At 49.6% G+C, this 17425-nt stretch overlaps 5 protein-coding genes across 5 annotated transcripts; 3 read left to right on the top strand and 2 right to left on the bottom strand.

Moving 5' to 3' along the window:
- Positions 1–606: 606 nt before the first annotated feature.
- Positions 607–3519, bottom strand: GIQ15_02707 (transmembrane GTPase Fzo1; the record flags this gene model as incomplete). Its single annotated transcript, XM_033550124.1, has 4 exons — positions 607–956; positions 1012–3038; positions 3096–3144; positions 3210–3519. 4 exons carry the CDS (start codon positions 3517–3519, stop codon positions 607–609), a joined length of 2736 nt encoding a protein of 911 aa, XP_033407285.1.
- Positions 3520–3809: 290 nt separating this feature from the next.
- Positions 3810–4737, top strand: GIQ15_02706 (DOA4-independent degradation protein 4; the record flags this gene model as incomplete). Its single annotated transcript, XM_033550123.1, has 5 exons — positions 3810–3815; positions 3871–4085; positions 4171–4231; positions 4289–4546; positions 4609–4737. The coding sequence occupies 5 exons, from the start codon at positions 3810–3812 to the stop codon at positions 4735–4737; spliced, it is 669 nt and encodes a 222-aa protein (XP_033407284.1).
- Positions 4738–6101: 1364 nt separating this feature from the next.
- GIQ15_02705 (uncharacterized protein) lies at positions 6102–8108 on the top strand (the record flags this gene model as incomplete). Its single annotated transcript, XM_033550122.1, has 3 exons — positions 6102–6140; positions 6181–7644; positions 7710–8108. The coding sequence occupies 3 exons, from the start codon at positions 6102–6104 to the stop codon at positions 8106–8108; spliced, it is 1902 nt and encodes a 633-aa protein (XP_033407283.1).
- A 2258-nt stretch (positions 8109–10366) lies between these two features.
- GIQ15_02704 (uncharacterized protein) lies at positions 10367–11597 on the bottom strand (the record flags this gene model as incomplete). Its single annotated transcript, XM_033550121.1, has 2 exons — positions 10367–11245; positions 11319–11597. 2 exons carry the CDS (start codon positions 11595–11597, stop codon positions 10367–10369), a joined length of 1158 nt encoding a protein of 385 aa, XP_033407282.1.
- A 447-nt stretch (positions 11598–12044) lies between these two features.
- On the top strand, positions 12045–14231 carry GIQ15_02703 (UV radiation resistance protein; the record flags this gene model as incomplete). Its single annotated transcript, XM_033550120.1, has 2 exons — positions 12045–12125; positions 12189–14231. The coding sequence occupies 2 exons, from the start codon at positions 12045–12047 to the stop codon at positions 14229–14231; spliced, it is 2124 nt and encodes a 707-aa protein (XP_033407281.1).
- Positions 14232–17425: the final 3194 nt, after the last annotated feature.

Genomic DNA, 17425 nt, shown 5'->3' with positions numbered 1-17425 from the left:
TAGCGGAACATATTCTAAATCTATTTACGTTTTTAACATAGTCTGAATCAGATTTCTGGTACCACGGTATGACTATTTACCTCAGTTCCAAGTTCCCTTATATTGTATCTATTTTGACTGGAAAGGAAAGCAGTAGTATCCAAGGAGTAAATATCAAATGTAACATCATTTAGGGAAAATATAGGCGGACCGGGATCTGTATAGCAGAATAACAATGGGGTCCATTCCAATTTGGATTGTTCTAATTGATTATACAAAAAAATCACGCAAACGCAATTGCCAGAGTAAAGGCAGAGAAGGGGGTATGTGTAGTTGAAATATTACGATGCAGGAAATATGTGGGTGCCTCGGGGTTATGTTGGTTCCTGTTTATCCCAAGACGCCGGCATCACTCCTTAAAATAAAAAAAATCATAAAATCATGAACAGTGTGTGGGGGGGTATGCGTCGGCAACATGGAACGATAGGAAAAATGTAAAACAAAGGGAATAGAGAGTGGAAAGAAATACATGCCGGATAAGGCGGAAGGGGAAGCTGGGTACTGTATTATACAGGTTGCGACAATAGAGTGGAAACCGGAGAGAAAGGGAGGGGACCATATGATTTCTTATGCGGCAGCAGGGGGAGCTTGCGCATCAAGGTCGATCTGTTCCACTGTTCTTCTATGTTCGGTACTTTCGCGGAAGAGATTCGAGAAGTATTTCTGTGCAATTTCGCTTTCTTTTTTAATTTTCCCAACCTCATCCTTGCGCTTGGAAAGTTCTTCGGCCGCTATCTGCAGAGTTGATTGCAATCTTGTCGCGGGGACACGAAGAACTCGCCCAACTTCAGCAGATATACGGCTGGCATTTGAGTGGATGTAGTCCATTTCTGCGAGAGTCACAGCGATCTTACGAGATAAGCTTGACGGGAGAGATGTTGGGACCTGGGAGAGAATGTATGCTCCGGCCAATATTGCTAGCAAGGGGGTTAGTAGGACGTCGACAACGATCATCAGATGAGGGGAACTTACTTGCACCCAACAAGCCGGGTATTAATAACCTGCGCATATTATTCGGACCAAGCATTCTTGCAGCTCCTAAGACACCATCAAGCCAGCCAATTCCTCCTAACGCTCTTCCTCCAAGCACACCAACGACAGTCATAGCCATGCCGGTACCTGCCACTTTCTCTTGTCGCTCCCAGAAGCCGGGAAGATCAATGAAATCCCAGATGTCAAGTTCGGTATGTATTTGTCGCGCCAATTCATGACGGTGCTGCCTAAACATGACTTCGGAGCGGAAGTTTAGGCTGGGGAATTTATTTTCGCCAACATGCAGTAATCCAATGCTCTGGATCATATTGACACTTTCAACGCATTTCTTGCGCGAGTAGTCTTCGCATTGGTAAACACAGGCAGTGATTTGGTCGAGCATTGCCAGTTTGACGTCCTCAGCATAGCGGAAAACTGACAGAAGACCTGGGTAATCCACACCCAGATCAGACTGGGCGACTGTCGATATTTTTTCCGCAAGAGATGAGCGGGTATGGTTGTATACATCATTGGATGAGGCTGCCATAGAGCGTTCTAGTTGCTCGGAGATCTCTGTCCGCTGAATCTTGCTCTTTTCATAGGCTGGTTCAAGTTCACTGAGCTCCGCCGATACACGTTCCAACTCTGCTACGGCAACATCGCGATTGACCCTAGCAAGAACGTTAAGGTCGGACAAGATGTTAAGTAAGTAGGTTCTGGCTGGAGCAAGCTTGGATCTAGATCGCTTCTCGAGGACAAATCGTCGTAGAGCACCCTCCAGATTTTCAAAATCGCGGAGCTTCTCTTTCGCTTTTTCCTTCCCTTTGCCCTTACCCTTCGGGTCATCGTCGTTATCATCATCGTCGCCATCACCACCCCCACCCCCACTGACAGGTGCAACAGGAATGGCGTTACTGGAAACGAAGTGAACCAGCTCAGCAGACTCCTTGTAAGTGTGTGGGCTCAAAGCGGCCACTTGGTTCAAAATAGTCCGTTGACACCGGGCTGTGTCTCTGATGTTATCAAATCCGTTGACAACTATAAAGATATAGGCCTTTTCATGGGCGGCATTCCTGATAAACTCGCTTGATGACAGGGTGAAATGGTTCGCGGCGGAAAGAACAAAGACAACAACGTCAATTTCTTCCTGTCGGGCGAAGACAGCGGTAGTTTTGACCGAATCAGAGTTTAGGCCTGGGGCGTCGATCAGGGCGATATCGACAACTCCATTGTTGAGTAGAGATTCGTCGATTGTTCGCACGTCCTTCACGTATACCTTGCATTGCATGTATTTGCTGTTATCCACAACAATAGACTCGAGATCGGTAAGAGAGTAAACGTCATAGGTGCTCTCGTCGTTTCTATTGTATTGCTTGTCCTTTGGGATGGCGTGCACTTCCTCCACTCCTCCGTTTTCTCTAGCATCAAGCACTTCACAGAAGATACTAGTGCATGGCTGCTGGTCTTCAGGAAGAATCTTGCGACGTAATAAGGCATTGCAAAAAGTTGATTTTCCGGCGTTAAGATCTCCGGTAATGAGGACTTTGCTTGACGTATCCTCTATCCTTCCTCGTAATGCCAACAAGTGCTTAATGCTCTGACTAACTTTCCCGTCGAGAAGGGAAGCTATAGAGTTCTTCTCTAACGAATGGACGAGTTCTGCCGGGGATAACGCGCCAAGCTTCAAATCCAGCTTCAAGATAGAAAATTCTCGAGCAATCTGTGGTGTTACTAGCCTTGGCTCAACTGGTGACCTGTTTTCTGCGGCCCTGCTTGATTCCGCTGCCTCGCTGATTGACGTGACGGTACGTCGGATTGAGCCGGGTCGCGGGTCGGCTTCAGCACCCTCCTCTCTACTCTCTTCAAATGAACGTGTCCGCGAGAGGATGGGTCTGTTTTGTGGAGGAGTGTCGGTGCTTTGGATGGAGGGGTAATGCGCTGGCCATTGCCGGTTCATTTCCTGGAGCTCTTTCAACAACTCGATAGCCCGAGTAACGGATCGGCCGAGTTTGGTTCGGTTAGAGTTACTAACAACCGTATTAGCATTACTGAAACATATATGCATAGGAGGCTTCAATTCGTACTATACGAGTTGATGAACGTGGTTCGCGATAACTTGTCTTTCATGCTGCGCTGAAAACGGCCATGTTAGCATTTAGAATCCAGAATAAGCGGTATAGAACATGAGGAAAACACACCTGCATTGCTCATGTAGCCAGGTCCTACCGGCGTGTGTGATGGAGTAGGACGGTCCTCCATCAACCCGGCATGCCAGGATTCAGGGCCCATTTCCGAGTTGTCGTCCATAACGCTTCCACCGTACCCGGAGTCCTGGTTCAACGTAGACATCAGCGAGGTCGCATTCCCGGACGCCGGACCAGATCCAACTATCATATATCCGGGGACCTGGCTGGGCAACCGCTCCTCAGAAGACTGTCGTTCGGTCGATCGAGAGGATCCCTCCCCAGCGGAAGAACCCGCGTCCTGGGAAAAGTAGTCTTGACTCATGGCGAGTAGAATGATCTGGCGCGTCTAGGCTATACCCTGTGCGTCTGCGTCACTATGCACATAGCATTTAGAGCCACCCTGCGGACTGTTCGCGGCGTTGTCGTTCGGAGGCGATGGACAATTTGATAAGTAAAAGAAGAATTGTTGCGCGAGCGGCGGAAAATTCGGCGGAAAAAAGATGTTCCGGATCAGGCCATCAACGTCACCGAAATTCAACGCGAGGAAGACGAGAAGCTGCGATGCAAAGGACGCCCGATACTGTTGAATAAGACGCTGCTGGTACTGAAACCATGAATGTAAGCTGGTAGAGAAACGGCCCTCTCCATTAGACACCGTGCTGACCGGGGTTAGATCATCGAATGGGCGTTTGGGAAGCGGATGACCCCCGCGGAGAGGCTGCGCAAACATCAGAGAGCGCTTGAGAAGACACAGAGAGAGCTCGATAGGGAGCGCGTGAAACTCGAGAATCAGGAGAAGAAGCTTGTACAGGATATAAAAAAGAGTGCGAAGAATGGACAGATAGGCGCGTGTAAGATCCAGGCAAAGGACCTGGTTCGAACGAGACGGTATAGCCCAGCTTATGCTTTTTGCTTTGCTTTTGCTTTGCTCTACAGGGGAACGAATAGACGTCTAATCATTCTGTCTGGATAGGTATATTCAAAAGTTCTACTCCATGCGGACACAGCTCCAGGCTATCTCGTTACGGATTCAGGTACGGATGGCTAGGCTCCACCCGTATATTTTTATTCCACATGTTAACTATTTCCAGACCGTCCGAAGCAATGAGCAGATGGCACAGTCGATGAAGGGTGCCACAATACTGCTAGGAAGCATGAACAGGCAGATGAACCTACCCGCACTTCAAAGAATCGCCATGGAGTTTGAGCGAGAAAACGAGATAATGGATCAACGCCAGGAGATGATGGACGATGCCGTCGACGAAGCAACCGGGCTGGAGGATGAGGAGGAAGGAGAGGAAATTGTCAAAGAGGTGCTAGATGAAATCGGCGTTGATCTTGGGCAGGCGGTATGCTCTTCGTCCCCTTATTCCTACTCACTGACGACTCGACTAAGACCGTTTCACTATAGTTCGGGGAGACACCGAGTGGCATTCAAGGCACGGCGGTCAAGGAAGCCCGTGTTGCCCAAGCGGTTGGCGGAGGCGGCCATACGGATGATGAAGACTTACAGGCCCGACTGGATAGTCTAAGGAAATGATCTATTCATAGGCATTCTGAGCACCACCAGTGAGATATCAATTCTAGCAGCGGAGTTCCGGAGTTATGTGAATCAGCGGGCGGGAAACAGGCCCAGAACAGCAGAAACTAACTAGATTAACACCCAGGACCTGGATATCTTCAATGTGACTATAGAGTCTGTGAGCAGTTTTAAGGCTCTACCGGAATACTTTTTTCATTGTCAACCAAGAAGCTGGCTGCATTTACTAGTGATGCAGCTTCCTGGCCTGAAAAAAAAAAGATTGCCTTACCATCCGTTCTGGGCTTAGATGAATTCCATCCCCCCCTGATCTGCCTGTCTGCCTATACGGGGCGGCTGCTGGCAGAGAATAAGAGTTGCAAGCCCCCAGATACTACCCCATTCACCCCTCAGGCCCTCACACCACGCTTACGAACACGATCCCATTTAATATCGACTTAGACTTTGTGGGGTATGACCGTAGCCCATCAACCAGGGTGCATCCTGGGTCCCTGGCCCTGGATATGGCAAAATAAGCCCTCGGGGGTAAATATACGGCCTGAAGACGGCGTGACATTCTGGCAGGGCATGGATTCCATGCAGCGCGGTGTGAGGTTCGGGCTAGTTTCTTCTAGAAGAATGTAACGTACCGGGGGCCCAGGGCCAACTGCCGGTCTCTTCTTGTCCGATGTATCTGTATAGAACTTCCTCTGACCTTTAACCAGAAACCTGCAAGATCATCGGGCCCAAGCCTAGATACCGGCACATCCAGAGATATTTGTATAGACTGTAGACTCTCCTCTATTCTTCTATTCTCCCTTAGCGTCGAGATTCGTAGAGCCAGGAAAGACAGCAAATAGGACAAGCTACTGCTACCTGTAACCGTTTCCCAGAGTCGGACAGGAACAATGAGCCATGGCTTCCTGGCTGCTGGTTGTATTCTCACTGGTGGAAACCTGCCCCTTAAATAACATTCTTGCGTCACTGTATCTCTCATGTGAATATTCAAATATTCACTGAATACACGTCCACCTCAGTCACTGACATCTGCAAGCTGACATCTCCAAGCTGAACACTGCAACCTGGCATCTAGCTGATATCTAGGTGAACACTGTAGGCTGGCTGTATCGGCGCTAAACGTTCATCTCGTCTGATCTTCGGACATCCAAAACCCACCAGCAAACACAAAGTCCAGGATCTCAACAAACCTAACAGAACCACCACACATTCCCCTGCATCACACTCAGATCCACACAAGCTTCGAGATCGCATAGCAGCCTCTAGGTACGTCTCGCGCCTTTCTCCAGACTGTCTGTACTGGCGCCGGTGAAGCGCCCGTTGGAGGAGGGGGCAGCGCCGCTGAAACGTCATTTGCGGCACGCCTGATGCGCCGTGTCTGGACTCCAGATACCCCAGCCTGTCCTGTCCATACGGAATACTGACTGCTGCAATTCCTAATTCTAGCTCCTGCAGCTGCTGGCCAACCCCGCGAAGCCTGCCCGAACCTCCAACTTCGTCCTTCGTCAACGGACACCGGAGGAAGTCAAGCTGGCAGGAAGCAAGCGACAGAGTCTGTCGTATCAGGGCGGGATCCTGAACAGAATGTTCGGTGGCTTCTCGAGCCCAAACAAAGAGAAGAAAACAGATTCATCCCCTGCTGCCGGTGCTAGATCTGCTCCCGCGTCCTCGCCGTCGCCCCCAACTTCCAGCCCAGCCGCAAACACCTCCAACTCCGCCTCCGGCTCCAACTCCAAGTCGAATACCGACAAGGCGAACGAGAGTAACCCCTCCAGCCGCGAGAAACGCCACTTCTCCCTCACGGATTCTTCCAAGCGTGCGTGCGAGAGGTGGAACCAGCCCGGTGACAAGAAACGACGCAATAGCTCCGTCAATAAAGCGGCAGCTCTCTTCACCAGCGCGAAGAACTCGCTGCATCTCTCAAGCACCAAGAACCCGCCAAAGGAGCAGCCGCAGCCTCAGGTTGCGGAGACGCCTCTGCAGGCTCTCGGAAAGATGGATCCTGCCTTGATCGTGCCCCAGGGGTCGTTAAACAATTCCGCTGGCGAATCTATGCCGACCTCACGCTCGTCCTTTCAAGTCGGAGTGACGGAAGACAGGAATAGAAAATGTCGAAGAACGATGGAAGATACGCATGCATATCTCTACAATTTCTTAGGGGCACCTTTGGCTCCTGCTAAGCAGACTGATGTCCCAGCACAGGGCGAAGGTGTACCCGATGCTGCCAGTGATGTGGTAGAAACTGACAATGGCTACTTTGCTATATTCGACGGCCACGCTGGATCATTTGCTGCAGAGTGGTGCGGCAAGAAGCTACATTTGATCCTTGAAGACACTATACGGAAAAATCCTAGTGCTGCCGTCCCCATGCTCCTCGATCAGACTTTCACCTCCGTTGATCAGCAGCTGGAACAGCTGCCATTGAGAAATAGCGGCTGCACCGCCGTCATCGCCGTATTAAGATGGGAGGATCGCCTTCCAAGCCCGGCGGCATCCCTCGCTGAATCGACTAAGAGAAAGGGTAATTCAGATGACCCTGAAGGCGGAAGTATAGAGGGTTCGAAACCAGGCCCGTCGGAAGATTCTCCTGCTGTATCGCCACCAGAGGAACAGGCCATTCGTTCTAGAGTTCTATACACTGCGAACGTAGGTGACGCGAGAATTATTCTATGTCGTAATGGCAAGGCTTTACGGTTATCGTACGACCACAAGGGAAGCGATGAAAATGAAGGACTACGAATAACCAATGCTGGAGGACTTATCCTGAACAACCGCGTCAACGGTGTTCTTGCTGTCACTCGCGCTTTGGGAGACACTTATATGAAGGATCTCGTTACCGGCCATCCCTTCACCACCGAAACAATCATCCAACCAGAGACTGATGAGTTTTTAATATTAGCTTGTGACGGGGTAAGTTGGACGTCGTACTCTTTCTCTTTTCTTCCTCGGCTGAAGTATGCTAACTGATTCTCTAGCTCTGGGATGTTTGTTCCGATCAAGAGGCCGTGGATTTGGTGCGCAACACTAAAGATCCGCAGGTTGCGTCAAAGATACTAGTAGAATATGCTCTTTCGCGCTTTAGCACCGATAACCTCTCCTGCATGATTGTTCGCTTTGATACAATAGCTACAGCAGAAGAAGCAGGCCGACAAGCCTCTGCTCCCAAGGAGTCGAGCTCTACTAGTGGAAATGCCAATAAGACGATGAGCGAAGCTGATAAAATCGTCGAGATGGCGAGGAAAAATGCAGTCGATGCCGAAAACAAAGCTCGCACGGACGGTTCTACTGGCAAAGAGCAGGATACGGCTGGAAATTCAGCATCAAACGACCAGCAGCAGAAAGCATCCAGCAATAACAAGAGCGGTGCTAAATAGCCCACATATTGGCAAATTCATACGGACTGTTGACGTGTTTCACTTTTACGTTAACTTCCGGACTGACTATTGGGGTCAAAAAGGACTCCCATAACGATAGAATGGACCATGCCGTCATGGGATTTATGTGTTTTCTTTCTTCACTACTATGCTTCGATTTGCATGCCCACCCTTGCTGGCCGTCTTTCCCTCCCGTACCTGCATCTTTATCCCCTTCATCATTCCTACGTCTTGGCCTTACAGCCTTTGGTCCTTTGCCCTTACCATGCCTCGAGTTGTGATCTATCTCGTGTGGGAGGCGGCACTGAGATTGATGATACCTTTCCCCTTCATATCAGATGCTTGTAACCCGCTTTTTGTTTTCTCAACTTCCTATTTCTCTTTGATCCCATCCTTTATTTACGTTTTCATTTGACTGTGAACAGGGGGTAGGGAGCTGGGGCGAAGTCGATCTTGTGCGCATGCCTGGGTATTTGGTAGATAAATGGATGTCTTCTCATGTGTATAAGTAGAATTCTACGTTTTCTTTGTGTCCATTGGCTCGTCGACGGCTCCTCACTGAATCCATAACAGGCCCGTAGATATCGACAACCCAACCCCCTTAGCCACCCGCACCATTAGTTGATACCCACGCTGTCTCGACTTTCTATATTTGACGGACGTCCCATTTAAAATCCGCCTACAGGAGCGGCTGCACAGATCGACTACGTCATTCAAGGCTATATCAGATGATGGGACCGCGATGCCGTTTCTCCATCACAGCGCATATTTTATATTCTATATCATATTGAGAATTGCCCTGGGCGCCACCACGTCGACCTCGGCAGCTATTCGGTCTCGATAAAACATGTTTTGAGGGTCTGAAGGCAGGAGTTAAAGACCCTGGTATGAATTCGCCTCACCAACCTGTGATCTAACTCCCCTTGTTCTCATATTTTGAAACTTTTTATCCTACCCTACTTGGGATGAGGGGAAAACAATATCGAATATGATAACGAAACCTAACCCACCCACCACCATATATCAGTATAGCCCTATTAAGTATCAGGTTATCACCATGAAAAAAACCTGGACGGCCAGGAGAAACCTCCTTGGCATATCTGCTCGTATTTGCCTTCAACAAACGGTTTACTCCATATCTCATGTCTCGAGACCATGCTAGTTTGCGAGACTTGATACAGGATCCCCCCCCTCACCAAGTTGGGGGAGAAAGATGGCCCGTGGAGGTATAGATTTCGTGGTGCATATGTCGTCGGAGATGTCAGCAGCATGCTTGCCATATTAACCGTATACGAACAGTCAAAAGTCGCTAGATTGATCCTGCTCGATCACGTTGTAAAGTCTCGACGGCATGCTTGTTCAATCAGATACGACGCGGGCATATATGTGTCTTGATCAGGGTCGGCATCAATTGTACTGCTGAACTCGTATCGCCGACATGTAAGTAAGCATACATATGTTCCCGCATCCCGCATATACGTTGACATCGATTGCACCGTATATCAACTATTCCCAAGCAATAGTAGATGCACATACCTCACCGCGTTCTCATGCAGACACGGGCTGAAACGACCTGACGCCAACGAAGCCGGCCGAGACTGAGATGCCTGACAAATCCCGATGTATAGCTGCAGTTTCGGCACTTGGAAGCAGTAGCTGGTGCAAAGTTTGAGGCCCAGCCCGTCCTCTGCGATCCCGATCATTCCACACGCCTATATGCCAGAAAAGGGTGGAGTAATATCGTCCTGGAACCCCAGCTGTGCTTCAAACCTAGAGACTCGTGTATGTCTGATATGCATCTTGGCTCTGTTAGATTCAGATTGCACCCGCCTGAGGATCGCCGCTCCAACCTGGGCGGCCCTGGCAGCTTTGCGACAGCGTTGATTAGGGCGGGCAAGGCAGAGATACTATCGCATGAATTCCGGGGCGACCCTGGTACACGGTCCTGCAGGTAAGCAGACTGTCAAGAGTATGTCAAGAATATGTCAAAAATATGTCAAGCAGTTAATGCAAGGAGGAAGAACAACGTCTATACATGGATTTATTGTACATGGCATTTAAGACCTGGGGATACATGAGTGATGGAAACATATCAAAGGAGAGAAAACACGAGAGGAAAACCTAGAAGAGCAGCCCCAACCATGGCAACTCCAGGTTTTTTTTTTGCCGGCGCAGAACAAGGGCAAAGATTCCAAAGCATTCAAAAACATATGGCCATCGAGTTAGGGTAGTCGGTAGGATCGACATATCTAGACGATCTAGTTCTTCCAGAAGCTCAATCCCTTCTTAGCTGGCTCCTCGGAGGGGGGATCGGTCGGGGTACCCGTCGAGGCCTCACTTTCGAGGAGTTTCTGCTCCAACGACGAAAAACGGTCGCCCTTGTCTCGTTTCAGGGTATGGCTGATGATATGCTCCCGATTTGGTTCAAGCTCTCCGTGCTGGACGACATCGGGCCACGAGCGTGCATACTGTGCGTCCTGCAGATCCGTCCAGAGAAGTTTAACCTCGCCCTCGCCAACCTTGTAGTCTGACAGTTCACCTTCCCTATCAATTTTAGCTTCAATACCTCTGTTAGACATGGATTTCTCAAGCTCTTCAATTCGCTGTCGAAGTTTTTCTTCATGTGCCTCCTGTCGTTTCTGCGCCCGTATCACACGCCGTCTCGTCCTGTTGGACAGCTTCTTCTCCTTTGGCTTCCCGTCCTCATCTGCTACTGCTCCTTCTTCTCCTTCGCTCCCCTCCTTCGCTTGCTCCCGCTTCTCACGTTCAGCTTGGATGGTCAAAACAGCAGCAGCGTCCGCAATGCTAGTAGCTTTCTGGTCCATCAACACCCTTGCACGGTCTTTCTTCGCCATTATATGGCCCATTCGAGAAGCCCATTTCTCGTCCCATTTCTTAGCCTCAGCTGGATCTCGCGGCCGTTTCCGTGCCAGTGTCTCTTTAGAATTTGTAATTATCTCCGTTGGTGGTTCAAGCTGTCGTCGTAAAGAAAATTCTCGTAGTAGCTTGTAGGCTTCGAGACCAAGCGCTGAAGTAGGGAAATGGATCGAGAAGTATGGAACCCACATGTCCTTGCGAAGACTGGCAGGAACTGTCTTCTTACCATGGTAGATAAGCTGGCGTAGGACGTTTTGGTACTATTGTCAAGAAGAATGGTAGAATTAGAAACCTGGCCCCTTAGCCTCAGACAAGAGTCAAGAAAAAACATACATCTAGGGAACGAGAGAGCGAGTAGACCACCTGGTTAGTGCGGAAGTTGTTGTAGGCGAAAATATTCTTGCCATGGGTGATTTGTTGAAGGGCTTTCTTTAGCCTAACGGTCTCCTGCTCTCCGAAGGCTTTGGCTGCCTGGGAATTGGGAAAACGGGGTTTGCCTTGAATCACCTTCCCATTTGTGTTTGGGAATCGTACAGCACGCGATGTTACGGCCGTCGTTGGATCGAATAGACGAACCGTCTTCGACGCCGCGGCGGTCGTCGCAGAGGCCATTGTGAGCGATCCGTGGACAAATTTCAAATTAGAGAGAAAAACAACGTCAATTAGGGTGTCGGTCTATCAAGCATTGTCCACTCCGGCCGTCGTGCGGAGGGTTGGCGGGCTGGTTGTTCGGGTTGTCGTGTTCGTAGTTAAAGGTTGAAGTTGCAGTGAATTTTTGCTGGAGCTCGAAATTTCTCGATTGGGTCAAGGCGACGTCGCCAACCCTTACCAAAGCACCACCAGCAAAAAAGTCGAGTGACATCAACACCAACAACCGCAGTTATCTATTGCTGAATACCGCGCAAGCACAGCAAACATCAAACATGCATTCTACCGGTCTTTGCCTGCTGCATTAGATGGACTGCTGCGCTATTCGGCTTCTACGTACGGCCTGAGCTCTTGGAATGATGGTGCATTACTTGGTATTATGCTCGCAGCACCGCAGACGATTAGTCGAGCATGTCGACCATTGTGGATGAACTGCCAGCCGACAGTGGCTTTGCTGGCAGTAGGCGACAGGGCCCATGGCTTCTTCCTTCGGTGCGTTATCTATTGCTCTTTGTTGCTACAATCATGCTGACATCGTGTTAAAATCGCATATAGAACCGCAAGTTGAGGCATCTACAAGGCATTGCCGTTCGCAACCTTGTAGTCTCTGCTCCTTTGGTGAATAGGGCCCGGGGAATAACAATAGACGATCAGAGTGTCCCTTATACTCTGCAATCTCCAGCAAAAGCCCTCGTGGGGCGAGAGGGTCGGACCGTTCAGCATTCGCGATCTACAACTGATCTCAAGCAAACTCGGTCTCCCCCCAGTTTGAAATTTACGGCCAGTGAAAATGGGAGTGAAAGCAAAGAAGAGATCTATATGCGGCGGAGGCGAAGTACGCTACCGTGGGCCGGAGCTAATCCTGGAGTACGGCAGTCCAGGCTAGAGGAGATTGTCCGCAGTAAGATGACCGACAGCTGGTTTTCACTGCATTGTGAGGGCATTCCGGAGCCTGTTTATATCAGCGAACTTGTTGAAAATGCCTTGAATCCCAGTTTCAAATATTTCGATCTGAATATCTGCGGTCCGGTGGTGTCACGGCTAGACGAAGCTACGGTGAAGCTTTGGACTCGGACGAGCCAGATGCCAGATTACTCATTGTTATTGGAACTCCATGTGAACTTCAAATCCTTACAATATATTGGGAAGCATCTGGAGAACTTTCGACAACCCTTTCCACCAAACTGCGTTATCTTTCATTTTACGGACGGCATATATGCCAGCCTGACCGACGTACCTCCGAATGAACGCCTCGTACCCACTCAAACCCAGACAGGGGAGCCTTCAAGAGGCGAACAGCAACAGACGTCATCATACGACGCTCTGATGAGGTTGGCAAACTTTGACGACTGTATACAAGACGCTTTGGTAACCAGAGAGAAGCTCGAGGCCCAGATTAACTCCATTCTTGAAGAGAATCAGGCGCAGCTTGAGGTGTCAAGTCGTAACTCGGAGGCCCTAGAGAGGCTCTCAGCCGTCAGACGCGCAGTCACCGGAGAGAAGAGCCGTCTTCGACAATCGTTAGGACAAAAGGACAGTATGGTCAAGAGCTTGAAAGCACGGAGGCAAGCTATGGCAGAAGGGCGTCTCAGCCAAGACAATAGCTTAATTTACCTATCTGAAGCCCAGGAGGCAAAAGATTCCAGCCAAACCCTGTTGAAGAAAGCAGCTGAAGACTCGATGGGGCAAATACGCCGGATTTGTGAAGACTTGCTTTCAACGTATCCTATCGAACCCATTCCAAACACGCCTCTGGGATTCACGATACGGGGTCTGGCTCTCCCGAACTCCTGCTTTGACGACATTGACAGGGAAGCAGTTGCGGGGGCGTTGGGGTATACGGCACACGTGGTGTATCTCCTTTCGTTTTATCTTTCAGTGCCTCTTCCCTACCCTGTCAGGCCATATCTCTCGACCTCGAGCATCCAAGACCCCATATCAGTAGGTCTTGCTCAACGGACATTTCCGTTATATCCGACAAACACGCAGTTCAGATTTGAATACGGAGTATTCCTCCTGAACAAAAACATAGAATACCTGATGAACCGGCTGGGGTTGAGGGTTCTTGATATCCGCCAAACGCTTCCCAACCTCAAGTATCTATTGTATATGCTGACGGCTGGGACGAATGAGCTTCCTGCGAGAAAAGTGGGCGGCATTCGCGGTCTGCTGGTTGGACGGATGACACCCAACTTATCTCGACAGGTAAGCCGTGATAGTCTGGCAAGCATCGATACGGCGACAGTGGCACTTCGTCAGAAAAAGATTCCGCTACCTGCCAATAACTATCCTCCCTCACAATCTCACCACCCTCACCCTCCTTCTCATCCCAACGCTCCTCCAGCGATATCAGCTTCCAAATACAACTTCATCTCCGCTTCTGCTGCCAAGCCAAGCATCGGCCCCATGCAGAAAAACCTGGGGACGACAGCACAGAACGACCAGGTTGCTGCATCGATGACCGTCGCCACACCCGCCATCACCAGTAATGAACGGAATAGTGATATTTTCATTAGTCAGAAAGATAAGGCGCAGAGGGGGCATAACAGCGAGAACCTTGCGCATGCAGATCAGGGTGGGATCCAAAGTTCCGTTTGACAGGGGATATTCAAAGTTCAGTTCGTCTTTTTTTTGGTTGATTTACTTACTTAATTGTACTTATACGATTTTTATCGGTTCGTCTACGGAGGACAGTAGTCCATTTTATGCCCGTTTGACTTTTTTTCTCGTTTCCAGGGACAGGGTCTGCTCGATATTCATTGGTCGGCAGGCGTGTGAATTCAGGCCTTGGATGGAATATCTCTGCATATTTCTTACTTTGCACCAATGCGGCTATCAATATATGCACATACTCGACGATTGGACGGAGTACTGTTCGTGTAATGTTGCTTTAAACTTCCCAAGGTCTCAATGCAATGCTTCCATGTTAGTTTGTGTGTGTTATCCATCCAACCCTGGGTTTTGCGGGGCAAATGCTTACCGTTCATCCCTCAGCAAAGGAGTGTATCTATTTATGTATGTGCATTGCAGTCAGCTGGAGGAGCGACACCTGTAGGCTCGAGGGTTAGCTTGATTGTGATAGATGTTCTTTTCTTTTTCTTTTGTATCCCGAACATTTGAATGATCGACCGCCTTAACTGACTCGCTTATCTCTATATCGTCTTGGCTTGTTTCAGCAACAGCTATTTTCCCCTTGTATTTTCCCACCAAAAATTAATTCCTGAGCTACTCCCAACGGCCTATCGGCGTCGGTACGTGAAGGATGAGTTGGGATATGGGAGTATGCAGGTCTCACGAACCCGTTTCTTGAGATGAGGCGGCCTGGGGAGTTCATGACAACGATGTCGCTTCATATACTTTATCATCCTAGATATTAATGCTGCAAGTAATGAACGATGGTAACATGACCGCCTGAAACCTGCCTGCCTATAGCTGCCACCTGCTAAGAGTCAAGGTTTCCAGCAGGCGGCTCATGGACGAGTAGTTCCCACGGGAAGACTGATAAGGCAGTACCTATACGGAGTAGTAGGAAATGGGAGGCAAAGCGTTAGTTATAAACGTGTTTGAACTATAATTTAAGAGTGTGTCAGAACGCCTGCTCGGTATTTGAGTGACGAAATCTTAATAATATGATATTCAGGACAGCATGTTCATCAAACATGGAACATGGAACACAAGCGCTTCCTTGTCTCGTTCTATATCAGGTTCTCGGGATTATGAGGGTCAAATTGTTTAAATTAGCTTTTCGGTGCTGATCGACGTTGTGACGTGCAACGGGCCGGATAGATACCTGTCATGAGAGCCATGCATAGATATACATAGTACATACACCTAAGAATCGGCATGGCCCATGAATGTACGGAGTATAAGCACGGGGGGTTCATGGATTACCTCGCCGTTGAGGCGCTCAGTGCGTGCTCCGTAGGCTTGGGTGAAAGCAGGAACCAAGCTCTGAGGGTAATTCATTGCATTAGTAGGAGGGCGAGGAAAGAGGAAAGTCTGACTCGACTAGTGGCCTCGGTCTGCCTTTTTTTCTTTTTCCCCGTTCTCTCTCTCGTTCCCTCTCGGTCTTCTCTCTATTGGGGAGCGAGCTTCAGGCGAACACGATCTCCAGACAGGGTTCTGCATGCGTTTGGGTTTGGGAGAGCGCCTATGGAGAGGGGAGGTCGATAGAGCAGGATTGCGGAGTACGTTCCGTACATATACTTAGGTACCATACGGTGCGGCAGCCCCGGAGACAAAAATGATATGGTCAGATTTCGGGATCGATGGTGCATGATCTGCCAATTGGGGAAATCGACAGCCTGTGTGTGGGCGAACGATGCCGATGTCTATCAGTAACTCGGAGCCGAACAGCCCCTGACTGCAGGGAAGACGTTTCTATTTCCCCGGACTTTGAACCGAAAGGAGAAGGAGAAAAAATACCGGTGAATCCAGATTAACCTGTCGATTCTTCTAGCCAAGAAGACAGTAACATGGCAAAATACAGGGTCAGTCTGATCATTTTTGCTTATGTCAAAGCGCGAGGCAGGGACAGGCCCCCCTTTGGAGTACCATGAAGGGAGACAACAGTTACGAGGGGAACCAAGGGTTCAAGAGATGAACCGTAACTGTCGGCGAGCCGATGTCCCACCAGCTCGTTCCCGCGTCCCTCGTTTGGTCTCGATACAAATCAGGGCGGCCGCGAGAATCGAACCCGAAAGACCATGGTGATCCCTCCGCTAGATCTCGAGTTCGAGTTCAGAGAAAAAAAGGCTAATGCCAGCTCGACCGCGTGATATGCACTCATATGTACTCCTTTCCTCCGTTCCTCCGTATAGGCGATTTTGAACTCAGACCTCGAGGACGATTGACTGTGTACGGCGGTAGTGTACGTTAGTATGTATGAAATATGGACTCCATCAGTACGGGGCACTAATGATTGTATGATTGCCTCCCGTCCACCCCAGCAGGTATTTTAATCAGGTAATGGTGGCCCCGTGAGCTCCATAGCTGGAGATGAAAATGGATCCGGGTGTTTTACCAAAGCCGTCCTTAGTGCGAATCTGCAAGATTCAAGTCACGGTGATGCTATGCAGCAATTGGTTAGAAGGGACTACCCCAGATGATGCACCCGTTTTGCGAGTTTAATTTCCCCCTACCGCGGAGGATATTAGGTCGTTTTGGGCTGGGGAGCAGCCCTCGGATTAATAAGGACGTTCTATCCAAGCGTCCGACACCAACGCTAAAACAAGAACTGCGTATAGAAGGATTCCATGTTCCAATTATTCCATGGCATGGTTCTGACGGGTGTACCATCTCCACCAGACTGAAAGGTCATCACGCAGTCGTAGTGTCCTGGGCATGCATCAGGATCGTACATTAGCCTCTAACGGCAGGCCATTCAGCAGGCAGAGAATCCGGGCAAGCCCACCGATTTGTGGAGAAGGGAAGTCTAAACAAATTTTTCGTCTCTGTTCTTCTAGAAAGATGGGAGTGACATTTCTCCTCGTTTAAAGTTGTCTCGTTGGTGTGCCATCCCCTGCAGCTATTACGCAACAGCAACTCGCATCCCGCCAGGGAAGACCAGCCTGAGGTCGCTCGCAGGTCGACGGAGCAGAGGAGAGGTGAAAACAGCTTGAGAACGGCGTGAAGTCAGCGTGAAGTCCGCCTCGAGGATGGGAGAATACTGCACCTGAGAGCGTCACAGATGTCACAGATGCTGGCCGGTGGCTGAAGCAGGGCCCAATTACCACGATAGCCGCCTCGATGGAGCAGCTCAGCATTCCTCCCTCGTCTCTGCCTGCAACCTG

This window comes from Arthroderma uncinatum (genome assembly GCF_011692745.1).
Source record: "Arthroderma uncinatum strain CBS 119779 chromosome Unknown scaffold2, whole genome shotgun sequence".
In the NCBI taxonomy this organism is placed as follows: Eukaryota; Fungi; Ascomycota; class Eurotiomycetes; order Onygenales; family Arthrodermataceae; genus Arthroderma; species Arthroderma uncinatum.
Note: the sequence above shows the minus strand (reverse complement) of the source record. Positions and strands in the feature narration are given on the sequence as shown.